A 22,068-nucleotide genomic window follows, 5' to 3' on the forward strand; every position below is an offset into this window, starting at 1 on the left:
TCTAAGGATTTATGTTCAATCCTTATTAAGAGCAACAATGCATTTTGTTACAGGTTTTAGAATCCTGTCATTTATACCAAACCGTCAGATCTGTGTCTAAGTGATGATGATAACAACTGATATTAATTACATGTGTCCCATATGCCAGGCAGTGTGCTAAATACTTTATGTGCATTATCTCACTTAATCTTTAGGGGATAATGGCAATTTACCAGTGAGGAAGCGAGGGCTTGGAGAGGTTAAGTAACTTACCCAAAGCAGAGCCGGGTTAGAATAGTTGGATTTATTGTCCCTTGGGTCCTGTTTTGCTTATAGCTAGTATCTCTGAAAACCAAAAGTAAGATCATTTGTCTTTCTGGATGCAGATTCAACCTTCATCCTGCTCTTCCTGTTGCTGAAGGTACCCATTTAAGGTCACTGGGAAGTGCCAAAGAGTTCAAGGTGCTCTTCTCAAGGCACATGAGTAGCAAAATAGCAAAAGATCAGTGCCAAACTAGATAACCTTCTGTGTGTATGTGTGTGTGACATCATAATGTATTATATGACACACACAATCATTTGCACGAGTATATATTTTATGTTGCTATGTAATCTAGGAATTATTTGTCATCTCTCTTTTGTCCTTGTTTCAATCCATCTGCAAGTCCTGAAGGTTCTATCTCCAGGACACATCCCTAATTTATCTATGTGTCTCTGCTTCCACTGTCGGAGACGTAGTGCAACACTGGTCTTCTTGCCCGAACAAGAAGTTGCAGTTGCCTGATTTCGTCAGCGCCCACTATTGCCCACCCATAATCTCACAGGGTAGATAGAGTGGCTGTAATGATCTTTTTTAAAGCCTAAAAAGAGATCACGTTGCTTTCCTGCCTAAACTGCTTTAAGAGCTTTTCATTGCAATTTAGAGAAAATCCAGCTTTATACATCTATTCTTGCTTACTGTGCTTCAGGCATCCTGGCCACTTGTATATTTTTAATATGTACCAAGTTCTTTCCATCTTGGGTTTTTATACATGCTGTTTCCTCCACCTGGACTCCTCTGGTCATTGACCATCTTTTAGTTGATTCCGTATCATTTAGTTCTCAGTTCAAATATCAGTATGTCTACGCAGCCTTCCTTGACGGATCTAGATACCCCCCCACCCTAATACTCTCGTTACTGTGTTGTATTTTCTTTATTGTCATCACTCTGAGTGTGATGTTACTGTAACTTATTGCTTACTTCTTACCTGTTTCTTCCCTACCTGAATGTGGACTTCCTGAGAGCAGGGCTTAAGTAGGGTTTAAGAAGCCCTGAGAGCAGGGCTTCTCCTATGCCTAGAAAAGCGGTAAACTCAAGATTTTTCCTAGTATTCATTTCACTACGTCTATGCCAACACTAGGATTGTAATTAAAAGTTTTGTTAGTATAGTTAGCACTATAGGTTCATCACAGAAGAAGAAAGGAAAACAGTTAACAGTTAATTGTGCTTTGGTTCAAGTAATGTGATGAACCTATAGTTAGTAAAAACAACAAAAAATGGGAATGCTGGCCAAGAAATTTTTCATCTTTTCATCTACGTAAGTAGGAATTGTACTTTAAAGGGTATAGTTTGCAAAGATTTATTAGTTAGTACAATTCTGTACCTTATATTGTGAGTCAGATCATGTACCGTGTACTTTGTGTATGAAGTAATGCGAATACCTTAGTATAACTCGAGAAGCCATTTACCTCGATTCTTGCACACACACACACGATTATTATTATTAAGCTCTACCATGTTCTGTATGAGAGTACAGGAGAGTAAATAATGCAGAATCCATCTGTTTTGAAGTACATACAACTAATTCTTACATATTGGCTTTATATTTGCTTTCATATTTTTAATTAGATGCTGTTATTCTGTGATTTGTTTCCTAAGGAGATGCCTACATAGAAGAGTGACAGCAGCTGGGCTGAATGTTTCACTGCTGAACTGGTTCCTCAGGTATCCTGGCTCTGGCGATTGCTATGGGAGATTGGATGACTGTTACAGATCCAGGTCTGTCTTCAGGTAACTGAGTTTAGAATAGTTGTAAGCAAAGGCAGTAATTATAAAGGTTAATTTTCAATGACACTGTAATTACCAAAAATATTGAAGATGTAACTAGAGAGAGACATAAATAGTTGTAAAATATATAATTTTCATCTTCAGTAAAATTATCACGGAGAGCTAAGTATTGTGCCTAATCAGTGGGGTTAAGTGCTTTGGCTGACTAGTTGATTACTTGAGGAGGAGACTTTTCTGCATTTGAAATAAATTCATTGGCTACTCCAGTACATTTCTCTGATTTATTCCTTTAATCACATAAACTTTGAGTGCATAGACAAGTGGGTTTTATCTATCAGTTTTATAAATCTAAAGTATTGTAAATTAAGATAGTATATTGTAGCTTAACATGCCTTTTCTAGGAGCACCACTTTATTAGTTGTATCTTTTTGGAAAAAATTATATAGTTTTCATACAAAAACCAGCTTTGTCCTAATTTGAAAAAACTTAAAAATATTTCTATAATTCAAAATCTTTGGTAATGGAGATTATGTTGTTAGCTTTGCATGCATTTTTACAAATTATTTACATAAATGCCTTTTACTGATTCTTTCAGAAAGCAAATATATCTCTCAATATACCTCAGAAACAAAGATGTCTCCATCAAGTTTATACTCACAGCAAGTGCTATGCTCTTCAATACCTTTATCAAAAAATGTGCACAGTTTTTTTAGTGCCTTCTGCACAGAAGAGAATATTGAACAAAGTATTTCATATCTTGATCAGGTAACATGTTTTGTTTTTGTAAGAAGCAATAAATAACATAAGTCATGTTATATAATAGAACATATCAAAGGTATGAGAAAAACTTGTCAAGCACAAGTATGTTACATATTGGCCCGGGACTCATATTAGATTTGCAGAGAACCTTAGTGACCATCTAGTCTAGATACACGAGGTAAACTTTTTTGTCTGTCTGGATCAGGTTGGATCCCCCATCACCCCAGGGGCTCCTCCACAGGGAGTCTTACCCTTATTTTACTGATGCAGAAACCTAAGTGCCTTCTCCAGATCACAGGCGATCGTAGAGCAGAAGCTAAAAGAGCGCAGTTCTCTTAGTTCTTTGTCCTTTGGCATAGGTGCTACTTTCTTAACTATTCTCAGGATAGTTTTCTTTCTCAGAAAAGATTTCTGTCTTTTGTTTATTTATTAAGTTGTCCGGTAACCAACTTTTAGGAAAACATTTTCTCCTACTAGGAATTGACTACTTTCGGTTTTCCTTCATTATATGAAGAATCCAAAGGTAAAGAGACAAAGAGAGAATTAAATATAGTTGCTGTTTTAAATTGTATGAATGAGCTACTTGTACTTCAGCGGAAGAACCTTCTAGCTCAGGAAAATGTGGAAACACAGAATCTGAAACTGGGAAGCGATATGGACCATCTGCAGAACTGCTATGCAAAACTTAAGGTAGAAATTACATCTCAATCTGTATTTCAATGCCATTGTTATGTAGTTTGAAACTATAAATTTTCATTGGATTTATTTAGCAAACACATTTTAGGGTTTTTTTTTTTTTAAGTTTTAGGATTTTTTTAAACTGGAGAGTAAAACTGAATGTAATTTGTACAAATCAGTTGTGCTGCTTCCTAATACTATCTATATTGAAGGCGATGATTTTATGAACTGTTTAGTGTCTTGCTGAAACTGTAGAAAGTTAGATTAGGAAGTACTTAATATCTGAGGAAAATAAAATAAGGATTCTCCCACCCTATCCAGTCTTGCTTAATAAAGTAGATGCTTAACTTAAAATAGTCTTATTGTGAGAGATTGCATCGATTTGATTGCATCAAATTTCAAGAATATTCTTGAGAGCATCTGTGCCCTCTAGGAAAAATCTTGAGTTTACCGCTTGCAAGGCAGAACTGGCGTCATGCCGTAGTCCCACCCTTTTTGACCTGAAGTGTTCTACTTTGCTTGGTCACCTGTCTTCTTCATACTTAGCTCCAAATCATTTTTGGCTCTTTCTCAGAGTGTGCCGTAGAAGTGTTAAAAAGTATTAAAACAGAAATTATGAAAATGTTCAGTGGCAACATCACTGGAATAGGTAAAGAGTCTTTCAAGGGATCCGCTTTGAAGGTCTTTTGTATACACATTAAAAATCGGTATTTAAATTAAATAAAATTTAATATTCAAATTTAGGTAAATTTTGTAACACTATAGTATCAAGCTTTATAGTAATTGTTTTAAATAAACATTTTGTGTGGTGCTAAACTTCAATTTTAGGTAACAAACCCTAGTTTATGTAACTTGTTTTTACTAATCTTTTAAGGATTCAGTTGCTCTGAATCCTATGTTAATTTTAGTCAAAATTGCATATGAATGTTTTAGGAGCAGCTGGAAACCTCCAGGAGAGAAATGATTGGTCTTCAGGAAAGAGACAGACAGTTACAATGCAAGAACAGGAATTTGCATCAGCTACTGAAAAATGAGAAAGATGAGGTGAGTTGTCAGTTATTGCAGATAGAGTTTAAGTGAATTTTTTTTTTTCTTTTGGAATTTGAGGTGACCATAATGGTCACGACTTTAAAACAAGAAAGAACCATTTGTTCACCCTGTGTCACACTGGCCTGGAGGAACTGTGTGTATAGTGTCATATCACATTTAACTGAGAGGCCAGGAGCCCTCCCCACCACCCTCTCCCCCAGGCGCATCCATTTGCCCTAGTAGGTTAGTCCAGAGCTCGTGACATCCCAGTGTCCTATACCATCTGTCGTGGACTCACAAGCACTGTTAACTTTTTGTCAGACACAAGGGCGCTTTAAATGCAGATCTTTTATTCTCTGCTATACCTTTACTTATATCTGGAACGCCTCTTCTTGCAGTGTCTTAAATGTCAACATTGTTCATCCAGTCAGGCAATTACTTGACTAAATGGACACTCAAGTTACTGTTTAAAAAAAGCAATTCAGTTTAAAAATCTCATTTTTAGGCTGAAGACATCATAATTCTAATCTCATTTTTGCTTTATTGATTACTTAGTATTTGGACCTATAGAGTTAATGCATTTGAAATTATCTTTCAATTTATGTAAGAAGAAATCATTATGTTTTTATTGCTCTGCAGTTTGATTTCTGACCACGTGATAACTATAAAACCATAACATTTTCAGTGTTGTATATGTTGCTCACTATAATTAAAGACTTCTAAGGGAGAGTATTTCTTTAAGGACCTTGTAGTGATTTAGACAGATTTGTTTTACCGTATTTGATTATTTAGTAGTATATTTAGTAAGTGGGTAAGAAGTATCTTAACTAAACCACAAGGTTACTTATACTTTTCCTTGAGTTATTTCACAGAAAATTTTGACTTAATCTGTTGATTATACTTGAAATGTTTTGACTATAGTTCTTCCTCAGTGAGGATTAAGTTGAACATGATCATCTCTAGCAGAGATAAAGAATGTCGGTATAGAACTTACTTCCTTTCCAGGGCTGCATGAGAAATCTTAGTAGATATAAACATTGACCAGAAGTGCTTGGCATATAATATGTACTCAGCAAATGTCTGAACTGGATTCTCTCTGCTGTTTGTCTCACTCTAATTTGAGAACTGTTTTTGATCAGAGAAAAATGAACCTGTTTATCTGCTGCCAAGTGTCATGACTAATTGGCCTTGTCACAGATTGATAAAGGATAAAGTGATTCAAGTCATTAGTAAAAGGAAGTCATTACAAATGATCAGATGAAATCTGCTTGCTTCAAATGAAGCTTTAATCACATTAATACTTCCATAAGAGTTTGTGGTTTCTAAATGATCAGAATCTGTATGTAGCGTGAAAGGTGTAGACGATAATTTAGAGAGCAGCTCTGGAAATTTCATAGTTAAAACATAAAAACTTTATGTGCTTCATTTAATGATATTTTAAAGAGTGATTTCCAGTGGTTACAGAGAAGGAGGAATAATCCTAGAATTCTTAAACTATTATATGAGGAGCTGAATTCTAGGCTTCTTTTCTCTACTGAATTTGTAAATTTTAACGGGGTTTACTAGTCCTAAAGGGACTCACTTAATAGAAAATGCTTTTTTTAGGTGCAGAAATTACAAAACATTATTGCAAGTCGAGCTACTCAATATAATCATGATATGAAGAGAAAAGAGCGTGAATATAATAAACTAAAGGAACGTCTACATCAACTTGTTATGAACAAGAAGGATAAAAAAATAGGTAAGGAGCAGCTGGCTAAGATAAAGCAAAGGGAACAAATAAGCTAGTATTACACTAAGAAACAAATGTAGAGGGATTGAGCTCAATAATTCATGAAGTGTCCTTTTCATGCTTTATACAGTTGATTTTAAATGGTATATATCCATGTAAACTAGAAATTGAGACAACTGGTTAGTTGAAAAATAGTAATTTTGCTTTGCTCCATTAGTTGCATATAAGAATTGCATATATATTTGTTAACATGACAGATGTAGGATTAATCCACAGAGAAAAGCTAATCCAGAGGACACTCTAACCTTTCATAGCAAAGAACTGATTATATTAAAAATCAGGATCAGTTTCTGAGTACCAAAAGTGTGATTTTTGAGTTAACTTCATAAAATGGTTCATCAGGCCAAATCATTCATGTCAGTTTGAGTTCTTTTAAATTAGTTTAGCTGTGCATTTTTTTTTTTTTTTTTGCGGTACGCGGGCCTCTCACTGTTGTGGGCCTCTCCCATTGCGGAGCACAGGCTCCGGACGTGCAGGCTCAGCGGCCATGGCTCACGGGCCCAGCTGCTCTGCGGCATGTGGGATCTTCCTGGACCAGGGCATGAACCCGTGTCCCCTGCATCGGCAGGCGGACTCTCAACCACTGCGCCACCAGGGAAGCCCTAGCTGTGCATTTTTGAAGTACAGCCGACTGGGAAAGTTTTGTTTGTTAAAGTATACTTTTTTTCTATTATTCTTTTGAAACTTAATTTACAACTTATTTCATTCAAGTTTGTGCATAATTCCAAGTAAATAGTATAGATTAAAAAGTAGAACTACACTTATTCAGCCATAGAAAAGAACGAAATAATGCCATTTGCAGCAACATGAATGCAACTAGAGATTATCATACTAAGTGAAGTAAGTCAAAGGAGAAATACAAATACCATATGATATCACTTATATGTGGAATCTAAAATATGGCACAAATGAACCTATCTACAAAACAGAAACAGACTCACAGACATAGAGAACAGACTTATGGTTGCCATGGGGGAGGGGAGGAAGGAGGAGGGGTGGACTGGGAGTTTGGGGTTAATAGATGCAAACTATTACATTTAGAATGGATAAACAACAAGATCCTACTGTATGGCAAAGGGAACTATATCCAATCTCCTGGGATAAACCATAGTGGGAAAGAATATAAATAAAGAATGTATATATGTGTAATAACTGAGTCATTTAGCTGTACAGTAGAAACTAGCACAACACTGTAAATTAACTGTAATTCAATAAAAAAAAATAGAACTACACACACACAAAAGTAGAGCTGCACAGATAAAGTGTTGCTGGCCTGCCAAGATTCAGGGAACAGGAAATATGTGCATTGATTTATTGAAGAGTGGTTTCCAAGTGGGCTACAGGCTGTCATCTAACCTACATTATACATTATTCTGAACTTGGACTTGCATACAACAGCTGATGAGCAGATGTTTCAAGCTGTCACATGGTGGGCTAAGCCTGTTACCAGCAAGCAGTTCAGTGTTCACTGTGTCACTGTCATTCTGTACAGCAGCGCTGTTGCAGTTTTTTGAACATTTTATTTTAAAATTATTGAAAAATTTAAATGTGATAAGTAGCAGTTAAGACAAGATTAGAAATCTAAGTATTCTGAGATTATAAATCTTAAACTTGGACACATTGGTTTTTAAGATTGGTTAACCTTGTGTTCATTCATAAAGGGAATAGCAAAATTAAAGAGCAGGATGAAATGCTAGAAGTATAAAATGTAACAGTTAGAGAAGTTTATTAAATACTTAACCCTATAGCAGAGCCCTTATATTATGGTCGTCTGGCTCTTTTCCTGGTCCAGACCCAACTGGAAGTGACAGTTCTGTAATGATTTTTATCAGCTCTAAAATTTTAATAACTTATTCTCATCTTTTTTCCTTCTTATGCCAACTGCTTTCATCTCTACCTGGGGCAGAAGAGACATTAATACTGTCAGGAGCCTTGTCTCCTTTGATGATGAGGATGATCCTCAGGTGGTCATGATACAGGGCATGGCAAACTTTTTCGGTAGTGATCCAAATAGTAAATATTTTGAGGTTTGTGGGTTCTGTGGTCTTTTGTCACTCTGCCACTGTAGTGCAAAAGTAGCTATAGAAAAGAGATGAACAAATGGTGTGGCTATGTTCTAATAAAACTTTATTTACAAAATCAGGCAGCTGCCCACAGGCCATAGTTTACTAACCGCGATGATAAAATTAATAATGATAATTAAATGAACACTTACTAAGTGCTTACTGTGTTAAGTACTTTAACATTTCTTTCACTCTTCACAACTCTTTGATAGATACTTTCATTATTCCCACCCAATTGATGAAGAAACAGGCTTAGCATTTAAGTAACTTGCCAAGATCTCAGGCTTATGAGTGATGGAACTGGAACTTAAAATCTGGGCTGTTTGAGCCTAAATCCTAAGTTGTATACCAGTTGACTTACGTCCCTAATACATGTAGACCATTAGGGTTTTAAACACTTAAACTTGTATGGTAAGAATTGGTTTTGTTCTGTGTGTTCATGATTGTAGCTATGGAAGTTTTAAATTACGTGGGGAGAGCTGATGGAAAAAGAGGCTCCTGGAGGACGGGTAAAACTGAAGCCAGGTGAGGCACGAATGAAACTGACACATTTAATCAGACTTCCCTTTCTATACTGCATTTTCATACTGACAGTTTCTTTCTCAGGAACGAAGATGAAATGTATAAAATTCTCTTGAATGATTATGAATATCGTCAGAAACAAATCCTAATGGAAAATGCTGAACTTAAGAAGGTTCTTCAGCAAATGAAAAAGGAAATGATTTCTCTTCTTTCTCCCCAAAAGCAGAAACCTAGAGAAAGAGCAGATGATAGTACAGGAACTGTAAGTGGCTCTTTCCTCTCTAATACAGTCTTCAGATCGCTGATTAGAAAAATTAAAACAGTAGATAGGGATTCTCAGTGGGGATGCTGTTGATATTTTGCGCAGGACACTCACTGCTGTGCTACCCCCAGTCACTTTGACAACCAAAAAAATGTCCCTGTAAGTTTCCAGACATGCCCTAGGAAATGATGGAGGTGATTTTCTGGGGACTTAATCTGTGCCAAGCACCATGAAAAGCACTTTATAAGCATTGTCTCATTTTAGTCTTATAATAATTGATGCTTTGGGTACTATGATTATCCCTATTTTATAGGTGAGGAAATTGAGGCACAAAAGCTATCTCAGTATCACGCATGACAGAACTAGGATTTGAATCCAAGTCTGTCTCACTCCAGAGCTCATGCTTTTAACCACTGTGCCAAATATCCTTTAAGTAGCTTAAATGTTGAGTAATTTTAGCAGGCTCTACTTTTCAGAGAGTGAAACTTTTATTAACTTTGGGAACCAAAGAATCACTTAGTCCATAAATTTATTGAATGTTCATTATGTGTTCTAGTCCCTGGAGAGAAAAAGCTGAGAAGATTTTGACTGTTTCCTTTGCCTTAGTTCAGGCTGCTAAAGCAAAGTACCATAGACTGGTTGGCTTATAAACAAACAAAAATTTATTTCTCGCAATTCTGGAGGCAATCAGGATGCCAGCAGGGTTGGTGTCTGTGAGGGCCCTTTTCATGGTTGGATTGCTGACTTCTTTCATCCTCATATGGTGGGAAAAGGTGAGAGAGCTCACTGGGGCCCCATTTATGAGGGCTTCACCCTCATGACCTAATCACTTCCCTAAGATCACCCACCTCCGAATGCCATCACATTGGAGGTTAGGATTTCAACATAAGAATTTTGAGAGAACACAAACATTCAGACCATTGCATCCCACAGGAGCCTTTTTTGAGAGAGACAGGCATATAGAGAAGTAATTATTATACACATTAACAGCTATAATCGGGTGGTACAGTGTGTAAAATAAAACAATTATGGCAATCAAGAAAGGCATCACAGGGGAAGTCACATTTGAATTGGCCCTTAGTAGGTGTTTTTTGAGGTAGAAAACCTGGGGAAATCATTTGATGAGGGCATAACATGTAGAGGTCAGAAAAAAAAGTCACATAATGGTGAAAATGTTTTTAAACTTAGTTCTTTACATATAAATTTAAATTCTGGACTCAAGCAAGTTCACATTAGTAACTAAAACCTGAAAATAACAATGTTAATGAAGAGTAGTAATTACCAGTAAGTCACCAAACATGTTTTATTAACCTATATTTGAGGATTATTTTGTGGTTTCACAAATCAGTCCAACTGATAAGCTCATCTCCTTTTTTTTTCTGCTTTAAAAAAAGAACCTGAATGTTCTTTTTAGACTCTCCAATTTGGGATCTGCTTGACATATCTTATATTCAGTTAACTAACCTTTTCTCTCAAAGTCTATCACTTTGGGTCAGTTCTTAACACTCACTAATACCTTGCCAGGGTTAGCATAGTTTCTGTAACTCCTGTGGTTTCTTCAGTTTTGGACCCAACCTTTACTAATGTCTCATTACCAGTGTTTAGTCAGCAAAAGTAGGTAGTAAATCAAGGAGATCTTTTTCAGATGATAGTATCCTGTTTAATTTCTCATAATTCAAGTGTTGAAGTTTGGAGAAACAATAATATCTTAAGTGTATTTTCTGTTTTTTAAAAGTTTCTTTTTTTCTAGATACATTATCTCTTAAAATTTAAGTAATTCACCCATTCCTTACTTGTAAGGAAAGATTTGGGCCCATTATAGCAAGAAGGGTAAGACATAACCTTGGAATGCCTAGGTAGCATCCAAATTTTCATTTATTATTTTGCTTAATTGTAGCCAAAATATATACCCAGAATTCACGTTAAATGCATTTTTAATTTTTTTTGTGGTTTTAGAGTTTCACTCAATCTGGCAATTATTAATGTGCAGCAGTTAATTTTAATAATGAATTTGTAGTATTCTGGTATGCCTTGAAACGTATAGCAGAGAAGGTGTAGCTCCTTGGAAGAATTACTGGCAGGTAGCGCCAGAGTGTTGATTGGCAAGAACCAGAGTCACAATGAGCCACACCCTGGGTTTTTCCCCACCTACGCCCCCTGGGAGACCTAGACCTCTACCAACCCATTGCTGACCTCAGACTATTGATACAATTCTTCAGACTCAGTCACTCCCTCACTCCTGCTGCATCTATCAGTACATGTGGGAACAGTCTAATCAGCCCTTCTTTCTTTTCATCGTCTCTTCTTTTTTTTTTTTCCCCAGCAAGATATATTGTTCAAATTAGTTAAGTATATGTATCTACTATCCTGGATGTTAATCACAAATTAGGACCATTTTATGTAGATGCAGGTTATTATGACTAAATGTATTATGAATACATTTTGTATTGCTTCCCTATGTTCTTTATCCTGCTTTTGACTTTATTTGATCATATCAGTAAAGGTTGCTACATTTTCCTGTGATTTAATCTGAAAATGCATGTAAATAGAGTACAGAGAAAAATATCTCCAGTTTTATAAAAAAAAATTATATGAGAAAAATAGGATTAACAGTTGCTTTTACTTTGGAGATTATTTCACAGGTTTATTTGTCAAAGCAACCAAAAATTGGAGGCAAGTTGGACTGGAGCTGTGTGACATCAGGAAAGTTAGTCTGCTTCTCTAAGCTTCAGTTTCCCCACGTGGTAACATGATTTGAGGACTAATTAACATGTGAAAGCACCTAATAGCCTGAGGCAGGTTCCTCTTCCTTACACAGTTCCATGACTTCTGACACTAACTATGTTGGGCTTCAAATTCAGCTTTGAAGAGACCTGAGTTGGGGAATTTCTATCTTCAGTATTAATTGCTTTTTCTCAAGACATTTATGTTAAGGACTGGGTCATTTATGCTTCAGATACAGCACAGAAATGATTTTGATATGTGTCTCTGACCCAGTCTGATGACTACTGCCTGAGTGTCTAAAGCCATTTTAAGATTCTGGTCTTTCCCTCTCATCTCTGGCCACTTGCAGGTTATCTCTGATATTGAAGAAGATGCTGGGGAACTGAGTAGAGAGAGTACGTGGGACCTTTCCTGTGAAACTGTGAGAGAGCAGCTTACCAACAGCATCAGAAAACAGTGGAGAATTTTGAAAAGTCACGTAGAAAAACTTGATAACCAAGGTAAGTACTGCCTGACTACAGGTAGATTGAGCTGTGACACTCAGTAAGCTGACTTCAGTCAGTCACCTAGAAAGGCAAGTTACGGTCTCAGACTGAAGTCCTTAGCTCAGTCTGGTGGTTTGAAAAGCAAGACTCTGCCTACTTCCAGACATGCGGTTTGAACCTCACTGAGAAAAAATGCTTTGCTCTCAGAGTGAATGTCTCTGAAAAAAGGACATCATATGTCCATCTGCTCTGAGTGCAGAAGACAATTGAATAAAGTGAACTGGGTCTCTTACTGTATCATGGAAATCAGGAAAAAATTAATCGTAATATAGTATAAATATGAACCTTTTGCTTATTATTCCTAGATACTTGCCTATTCCTAGGTTGCTAATAATTCATTTCTAAATTATTTTCAAAATAATAGACACTTGTTGCAAAGTATCAATTAGGAAGTGTTGGTTTGGCCAAAAAGTTCGTTCGGTTAACGAATACCTTGTTCAGTAAAGTTCTTGGGTCACATGTAGACATGTGGATGGACCTAGAGACTGTCATACAGAGTGAAGTAAGTCAGAAAGAGAAAAATATTGTATATTAACTCATATATGTGGAATCTAGAAAAATGGTACAGATGAACTGGTTTGCAAGGCAGAAACATAGAGACACAGATGTAGAGAACAAACATATGGACACCAAGCGGGGAAAGCAGGGGGCGGACAATGGTGGTGGAATGAATTGGGAGATTGGGATTGACTGTATACACTGATATGTATAAAATAGATAACTAATTAAAAAAAAAAGAAAATTCTTTAAAAAAAACAAAACAATAGACATTTGATGCAAAATATCAATTAGGTATTGGGTTGGCCAGAAAGTTCGTTCGGTTAGTAAATATATTGTTCTTGGTGGAAATGAAAAAAGTCTTTTATTTTTACTTAAAAACCGAACGAACTTTTTGGCCAACCCAATATATAAAGTAGAATATTCAGGTCTCTATTCCCTATGTGTAACACCTAATCGTTTGGTGCATACCTTTCTAGACCTTTATCTCTGTGCTCGCAAAATATTTAAGTGTATACAAACCAAAAATTGAATATTACATGATTTTTTCCTACACTGTGTTTTTTTCACTTAACAGTCTATTATTTTAGATACCACTTCTTGTCATTATAGATAGTATAAATAGATATATGTAGATGAATATATCCTTATTTTATATTTGTTAAGATTTGCATGCTTTTAAATCAAGAAAATTAAGATTTCTGCTAAGTAAATGAAAGCTATTTAAAGAAAATTTATTCTAAATGGTCAAAAATGACAAACTCAGTGCTAATTGTCTCCAAAAATAAAGAGCAATCAGCAAAATTATAGTATCAAAATTACTTTACATGAGATTTTATTGATTTCAGTCATCATTGTCTATTAGTAAATAGCAAGTATTTTCGGACTTCATATTTGTTGAATTTAATAACAGCAAGATTTGTAGCACTGCACTGATCTTTGAGGAAGTGTCAGAAGAACATAGTTTATGAATGTTAATTTTTCTGTGAATATAGGTTGTACATTTTTAATTAGGACATAATCGTGAATAAATATGAATTACAGATTAAATGTTGACAATAGAGCTCTGTAAGTAAGGATATCATTTAGTCCAGAAATAGCACGAATTTATAGTTGCCATGAACTCCTTAGAGCTGCTTTGTGCTTTTTAAAATTTTTTAGTGTTAAAATAATATACATTTTGTTTTATTTTATTACAGCTTATAGAATTTTTAAAGGGCAAAGGAAATACCTACCTTTTAGGAAACCTACAAGATTCCAGAAAGGGAAAAGTTCTGTGAGCCTTGATTTTTAAACATATGTGTCCAAACACCATAAACTAAAATGATGACTGTAAGGTTTATGTCAAATTACTGGTTTTGTGTTAGTTTCAAAGGTACACCTAGAAGGTTTTAATGATGAAGATGTAATCTCACGTCAAGACCATGAACAAGAAACTGAAAAACTTGAGTTAGAAATTCAACAGTGTAAAGAAATGATTAAAACTCAGCAGCAACTTTTACAGGTAAATGCGAGGCACCTTTTAAAGCTGGTCTCCCCTGTGAAGGGTCAGAATTTTACTTAATCTTACTATATTTTTACCCCTTTATTTCATAAGATCTGTAGTATTTGACATTTTTCAGTCTAAACTAAGTTCTGTACTTGCCCGGAGATAGACCACGTAGCACCCCTTAGTAGGGGCTTTGCCAGTTAGAAGCATTTGGGAAATGAGACTCCTCGTTTCGGTTGACTTTCTGATTCTTTATCATTTCTCTCCTTCCCCTAAAGTTTGACCTGCTTTTCCCTTGTGTTCATTTCAACTTGTTGGAGTGTTGCAGGGACCCTCTGGAACTTACTATGGTTTAAAATTTAATAGCAGCAGCTCGCTACTGCGTGTGATGATGACACCACTTCACTGCTCCGAGACTGTTACTTGTTGGAAGAAAAGGAACGCCTCAAAGAAGAATGGTCCCTATTTAAGGAGCAAAAGAAGAATTTCGAGAAAGAAAGACGAAGCTTTACAGAAGCAGCTATTCGCCTAGGATTGGAGGTATTTTAAGCAATTGGCTTTCCTTGTAGAGCGTTTGAAGGTCCTGGAGAGGTCAGTAGAATGCATCTAAGTTCTGCTTTTTCTTGTTTCTTTACTATCCATTTTTTTTCTCAAGTATTTTACTAGTGATTTCACAAATAGCTTGAAATGGAAGCTATAACAGAAGGATATCATTTTGCCTTTACCAGATTTGGGAATTGAAAAAAAATTTTTTTATTGAAAAAACTATAAGCATTTATCATCCTTTTTGGGTGGCTTTATTTTATTTTGTTTTATTTTGTTTTATGTTTTTTTTTGGCTGCATTGGGTCCACGTTGCTGCACGCAGGCTTTCTCTAATTGCGGCAAGCAGGGGCTACTCTTCATTGCAGTGCATGGGCTTCTCATTGCAGTGGCTTCTCTTGTTGCAGAGCATGGACTCTGGGGGCACAGGCTTTAGTAGTTGAGGTGTGTGGGCTCAGTAGTTGTGGCTCATGGGCTCTAGAGCACAGGCTCAGTAGTTGTGATGTACGGGCTGAGTTGCTCTGCGGCGTGTGGGATCCTTCTGGACCAGGGATCGAACCCGTGTCCCCTGCATTGGCAGGCAGATTCTTAACCGCTGCGCTGCCAGGAAAGTCCGTTGGGTGGCTTTCTACTGTTAAGGGTTTAGCTTCACACAAGAGGTTTCTTTTGGGCATCTGTCATGTCTCCACTGTCAGTAGGTATAGAGTCAGAAGAGAGTGCAACCAAGAACATGTCTTTTGTTTTTAAAAAAGGGGGTTGGGGTAGAATACAGTAAAAATAAAGTTCTCTCTCTCTCCATCCCCTTACCCAGGGATGAATGCATTAACAGTTAACAGTTTGAACTGTGTGTGTATACACTTCGACAGGTCGCTTTTTTATTTAGCAGTGTATTACCTACATATTTCCTTTTCAAAAATTAGAGAAGTAATGTCTGAAAATGGTTTAAAAAAAGAAATTCAATCCATACAAAAAGCTACAAGGTAAGACGTATCCTCCATTCTTATTGCCAGTTTCATTCCTCAGAAGTAACCACTGTTAAAAGTTTGTGATTCTTCTGGGAAGTACTATTTTAACTTGAAATAAAGTTCAACCTTCCCAGAAGTACTATTTTGATCGATATAAGCCTATCGATCCCCCACTATGAAAGATAAGGAGTTTAGTGTCTTTATCATACCTCCCATCTACACTTTCTCATTTACATATGATTTCTTCATAATATTTTTACTTTTTGAAGCTACTTTTTAAAGAATTATTTCTCCTGGTTGACTTTCTTGCTTTAAGTAAATTTGTTTAATGCTTCCATTTCAGGTTTGCTCAACTTCAGACAGTACAGGTTTATCCCTTGTTGCACTGCTCTTACCCTTCGGCTCCCCATGTTTTGTCTGTGATATTAGTTTTCATTGTCAAGGATTATCACGTTTATATTCTGTCTTTTAATACAATTCAGGTGTAAGTACTTTGTCTAAGATGGAGACTTAAGAATTAAAAACCAGACAGAACGTTGGTAACGTAGTGATTATGTAAATGTTATTCATTCTATAGCCAAGTAATTTTTTTGGACACATAAAAAATATTCTGTTATTAAGATTTTGCCACATGGAGGAAAATCTTCCATGTATCACTATGTAGTAAATACTTTGACTTTCTTTGTAGCTTCCTTTATGATTTCCTGAATCAGATTCAACTTATATCTCATGTTATAGTCTCTTTCTTTGGTTCCTTTTCCAATTTGCTGTATTACTTTCTTGAGTCATTTTCTCATAAGTAGTGTGTGAGTGAAAAATATTCTGAATTCTGGAATATCCGAAAAACACATTCTTACTTGATTGGTTTGGCTGGATATAGAATTTAGTTTTCCAACTTTTCCGCTCACAACTTTTGAGTTATTCCATTTCTTCCAGTGTTTTGTTTTGCTCACGAGAAGCCTGGCTGTTATATAACCTGTATTACTTTGTAGATACCTGTGTTTTGTTTTTCCCCCTCTCTGGAAGCTTTTGGAATTTTGTGTTCTTAAGAGTTCTGCAATTTTACCGGGAAAAGTCTGGGTAGCTCCTTTCAGCCTGAAGACACTATATTTCTTCAGCTTAGGGATATTTTCTTCAATTCTGTATTTTTTCCTTCTTCTCTTGCATTCTGGAACTTCTGTTAGACAAATGTTTTGCCTTCTGACTACATCTATAGATTGACTTTATGTCCTGAATTCAGGAATATTTTCTCACTCTTATCTTGGGCATCACCAACCTGGTATTCAGCAAAGGTCAGTTTTATTATTCACTTCATCCACTGAGTTTTTATTTCAGAATTTATCTTTTAAGTTTTCTAGTGTCCTTATTTTCTGCTTTTTTTTGGTATACCATTATATTTTACAGATATTCATAAATCTGTCTGATAATTTTTGTTATTTGAAAAAAAAGTTTATCTTGAACTGTTTCCCTTGGCCAGTTCTCTTTATTTATCCTGGCCGTGTTTCTTTTATACTGTTAGTTTTCTTCAGATGTCTGGTGATCCATGATTTTGTATTAATATTTATGAATGAAAGACTATACGTTATCTTAAGTAGCTGACATGACCTTCCTCTGTAATTACAAAAGCCTGTGTCATCAATAGCTATCTCCCTCAGGAGGCAAAAACAGTTTGCACCAGCATTTCCTCCTGTCTTATGGGCTCACCTGTGTTTCTGAGCCCATATCCCCCCACCACCCCTGATGCTACTCCAAGAGATACTCTTGCTGCTTTGCATACCACTCCCCATTCTCCGCCTGAGACTCTGTCTGCCTCTGGTCACTGAGGACAGTGGGGCCAGTGAAGGATGGGAAGGAAGTATGAGAGACCCGAGGGGAGAGGGAGAATTCAGGATTGCTAATTAGCTATTCAGGAGGAGGAGGTTTGACATAGGCCCGAAAGCTGCTAGTACTGGGAGATGGTTGGAGGATGAGATCGGTACTTGATGAAGTCGTATCTCTTTTTGTTTTTCAAGTGATTAGTTTACAGTGGGGTAAATGTCAATTTTTCTGTCATTTGTAATCTTATATTTACCATGTTTTGTGTGTTCAAAAGTTATGCTCATATTCCATATGTTTAAAGTTATGCTAACATGCTTATCATTTTGTGTTATACACTTGAATTTATTCAGAATTGATGTGAAAATAGTAGTTGGCTTGTCAGGAGACACAGGTGAATTTTTATTTTTTAAACATAATTTTCTTAACTGAAATTTTTCTTAGTTTTTTAGGGTTAATTCCTTTGACTAAATATATAGAGATAATCAGAGAGCAGACACAAATAGAGAAATTGTGTGAAATGGCAATTGCGTGAACGTTGAAGTATTGATCGGTATTTCTTTGGTTTGCTTGTGATGGTAGAGAAAGGCATTTGAAGAAGAAAGAGCCAGTTGGTTAAAGCAACAGTTTCTAAATATGACTACCTTTGACCACCAGAACTCAGAAAATGTGAAACTTTTCAGTGCCTTCTCAGGAAGTGAGTACTTCATAAACTCTTTAATCTGAAAATGCATGTAAATAAAGTACTGTAGATTAGTATTAATATATAACTTTAGCAGTCACCAGTAAGAACTCTCTAATTGGAACTAAAAATTAACTTTGATATTTTATTTACTGGAGTCAAAATAGAAATGACAGGAGGACTTTGCATACCCAGAGCAACTTTTGTTGTGAATGTAATAATGTCAAGTTTTGAAAATTCACAGTCTAGAAATAGTTTTTAAACTCGATCCTTCTAAATGTTTGTGGACTGTGCATAACAAAGATCACCGGATTACCTGGACTAGACTCAAAGGGCTACAGTGGATATTTACATTAATTTGTTCTCTCACACCTCACTTAGAACTGCAGATGAATCTAGTCTAGGACCCTAGTTAATTACCTTCACTATATTTAATGCTTTTCCATATGTAGTGCCCTTTTTCCTTCCTTTTTTTTTTCTTTTTTTCTTTTTTAAACAGGTTCTGATCGGGACAACCCTACAGTACACTCGAGGCCACGGCAAAAGAAGCCTCACGGTGCGCCTAGTGGGTCTCCAGTTTGCACGTCTAAACTTACTAAATCTCTTCCTGCTTCTCCTTCGACTTCAGACTTTTGCCAGACGCGTTCCTGTGTATCTGAATATAGGTACTGGTCTATAGGTGATCTTCTTACATACTTGTTAAAGTGCTAGAGTTGCGTTGCAAAGGAAAAGTTGGCGTGTCTAGGAGGAGCAACAGTAGAGACTCTGGAGAGGAATTGAGTAGACTGACTCATTCATTGTACAAATATTTATTGGCTATCCATTATGTGTAGACACCTGTTAGGTGCTGGGAATACAGCAGTGAACGAGGTAGCTCTGGTCCCTGTCTTCTGGGAGTTAAGTCATATAATGTGATTCTTTTTATTTCACATGTAAAATACAATTTAAACTACAATCTTATTTCAGGAGTTACTTAATAATTTAATTGTATTGAATAGAAGGATATTGTTTTGATAGTTTCTGTAGAGTACCTATCTTAGAGTTTCTTGTGGTGTGCTCATTTTATTGGTGTGGAAGGACAAAGACCCGAGAAAAGCCCCCTCCCCTTGACTGGTGAAGAGGATCTGTGCCCAAGGATGACAGCGTAGACAGAGTTGCTCCCCACCCCCAGGAGAGCCAGATACTGCTTTTAACTGATGCGTTGTGGTATTTTCCTCTGTCTGAAGTTGTTACATCATTTTCTAAGGTATAATATCAGTACTCTACCTCAGAGCCTATTCCAGGATTGATTTTGAACTAAGCAGATAGCACCTTCCTTGGGAAATAGAGAGGAGTAGCAAAGAGCAAAGGGACATGTCGCAGAGTGTGGTGATGATCGCTCTCCTCTTCACTAACGTAGGAGACAGTGGCACGAGGGCCTTCCCAGGCGCCTTAGAAAGCAGGAGCCAGGGCTGCAGCACAGTTGGCCTGTTGTAGTGAGAGAGAGACTGGTGTGGAGCTAAGTGCTGAAGACACCAGCTAGCCTTTGGACCAAGAATTGTGAAATAGATTATTTTTTTTTTTTTTTGCGGTACGCAGGCCTCTCAGTGTTGTGGCCTCTCCCGTTGCGGAGCAGAGACTCCGGACGCGCAGGCTCAGCGGCCATGGCTCACCGGCCCAGGCGCTCTGCGGCATGTGGGATCTTCCCAGACCGGGGCACGAACCTGTGTCCTCTGCATCGGCAGGCAGACCCTCAACCACTGCGCCACCAGGGAAGCCCGAAATAGATAAATTTTTAAACAAAAATATGAAGTTTTAAAAAAGGACAAGGCACTCTCATTTGTAGTTGGCCTTTAAAAGGATTAGGACTCTAAGTAAACACTGGGGGGCAAAAAAGGAGCTGGGGGAAGAGTCCTCCAGGCAAGTGTAGAAACCCTGAGGCTGGACACGGGTGTGTTTGTGGATGGCGAGTGTAGTTAGTGAGCGCGACCAGGAGGTGTGAGGGTGGGAGGTAACATTATGTAAAAGTTCAGATGTATACACAGGTAGAGGGAATGAGGTCAGGGACCCTGTGTACCCATCACCCAGGTTCAGCAGTTACCAACTCACAACTAATATTGTTTATATACAGCCCCACTCTGCTTGTGCTCCCACCACGCACTTGAGATTTCATTTGTCAACTATGTTAGTCTGTACTTGTAAGTCGGATATTGTTCTAAGGGCAATGGAGAAGCATTGGAGACCTTTTAAGTGAGATAATGATTTTTTTAAAAATCCAAGATTTAAAAAGATTACTTCATTTTGGGCTTCCCTGGTGGCGTAGTGGTTGAGAGTCCGCTTACCGATGCAGGGGACGCGGGTTCGTGCCCTGGTCCGGGAGGATCCCACATGCCGCGGAGCGGCTGGGCCTGTGAGCCATGGCCGCTGAGCCTGCGCGTCCGGAGCCTGTGCTCCGCAGCAGGAGAGGCCACGGCAGTGAGAGGCCCGCGTACCGCAAAAAAAAGCAAAAACAAACAAAAAGATTACTTCATTTTATTATATGAGAAACAGATTGTAGGAGCACAAGCCAGGAGAGCCAGTTAAGAAACATTAGTGGAGTTGAGGTGAGAGATGTGGTAATTTGCACCCTACGGTCATTACATGAAGACTGAACTGTGCTTGGATTTAGGCTGTGTTTTGCAGTTAGAGCCAATAGGTTGATGTGTGAAATATGGGAAGTTAAAGTTTGTTTAATTTACAATCAAAAGATAATATAAGAGGGTATGTTCTTACATAGAATGTTATTGAAGCCCCCAAATTTGACCAATCAGAACTCTGTGTATAGATTTAGACAGACATTCTGCTCACCATTTACAAATACAGGCAGCCCTCGGAGATGTTGCAGATTCAGTTCTAGACCACTGCAATAAAGCGAGTATCGCAATAAAGCGAGATACTCAAACTTGTTGGTTTCCCAGTGCATATAAAAGTTATGTGTGCACTGTACTGTAATCTATGAAGTGTGCAATAGCATTATGTCTGAAAAAACAATGTACGTACCTTAATTTAAAAATACTTTATCACTAAAAAATGCTAGTTAGTCTGACAACCCAGGGTTGCCATAATCCTCTGTTTGTAAAAAAAATTCAGTATCTGCAAAGTGCAATAAGTTGAAATGCCATAAAATGAAGTATGCTTGTAATGCATTCTGTACCTAAAAGAGAACATAGATTAGTTGCCTCAATTATTTTTATGTATTTAAAATTTTTACTTTTTTACATAATTATTTTTAGTTATAAAGTATTTAACGTAAATATTCCTTGAAGACTTTGTTTTGTGTTTAATAAAAAGTCCAACATTTAGTACCTACATCATAGGGTACTGTGAGATTCAGTACCAATATATGTAAAGCACTTAAAACAGTACTTGGTCCATTGTAAACATTCAGTAACAGGCTATAAAAATAAAAATATATGTAAACATAAGTGGATTATAAAAATGCTTTTCTGTTTCTTGTGTTCAAGAGCTACACTGAGCAATGTCAGTGGCATAGAAACAGAATTTTGGAGCTTAATGAAATTTCATTAAGCTATTCACAGATACTGGCCACTGAGGGTAAAACAAAAGATTCATGTAACTGGTTATCAGGAGAGAAGCTGTGCAGCTTGACATCATCCTTGAAATTTTTAATTATTTGGTATATTTGGATTCCTGCTCCT

General features: G+C 36.9%; 1 protein-coding gene across 7 annotated transcripts in view; it reads left to right on the forward strand.

Moving 5' to 3' along the window:
• SSX2IP (SSX family member 2 interacting protein) overlaps positions 1-22,068 on the forward strand; it is a 38,245-nt gene that overhangs the window by 14,675 nt on the left and 1,502 nt on the right. For 2 of the 7 annotated variants that reach the window (XM_060139647.1, XM_060139649.1), the window contains exons 3-14: positions 1,898-2,029; positions 2,622-2,791; positions 3,263-3,475; positions 4,397-4,507; positions 6,098-6,233; positions 8,797-8,872; positions 8,954-9,131; positions 12,205-12,355; positions 14,266-14,402; positions 14,754-14,927; positions 18,292-18,406; positions 18,891-19,056. In XM_060139647.1, coding sequence (XP_059995630.1) covers positions 1,987-2,029; positions 2,622-2,791; positions 3,263-3,475; positions 4,397-4,507; positions 6,098-6,233; positions 8,797-8,872; positions 8,954-9,131; positions 12,205-12,355; positions 14,266-14,402; positions 14,754-14,927; positions 18,292-18,406; positions 18,891-19,056 — 1,670 coding nt within the window. In that variant the 5' untranslated portion in view covers positions 1,898-1,986. Of the gene's footprint in view, positions 1-1,897; positions 2,030-2,621; positions 2,792-3,262; positions 3,476-4,396; positions 4,508-6,097; positions 6,234-8,796; positions 8,873-8,941; positions 9,132-12,204; positions 12,356-14,265; positions 14,403-14,753; positions 14,928-18,291; positions 18,407-18,890; positions 19,057-22,068 lie in introns of those variants that run through there. The other 5 variants (XM_060139646.1, XM_060139648.1, XM_060139650.1 and 2 more) reach the window with 5 other exon arrangements.

The sequence above is a fragment of the Lagenorhynchus albirostris genome, chromosome 2, assembly GCF_949774975.1.
Source record: "Lagenorhynchus albirostris chromosome 2, mLagAlb1.1, whole genome shotgun sequence".
In the NCBI taxonomy this organism is placed as follows: domain Eukaryota; kingdom Metazoa; phylum Chordata; class Mammalia; order Artiodactyla; family Delphinidae; genus Lagenorhynchus; species Lagenorhynchus albirostris.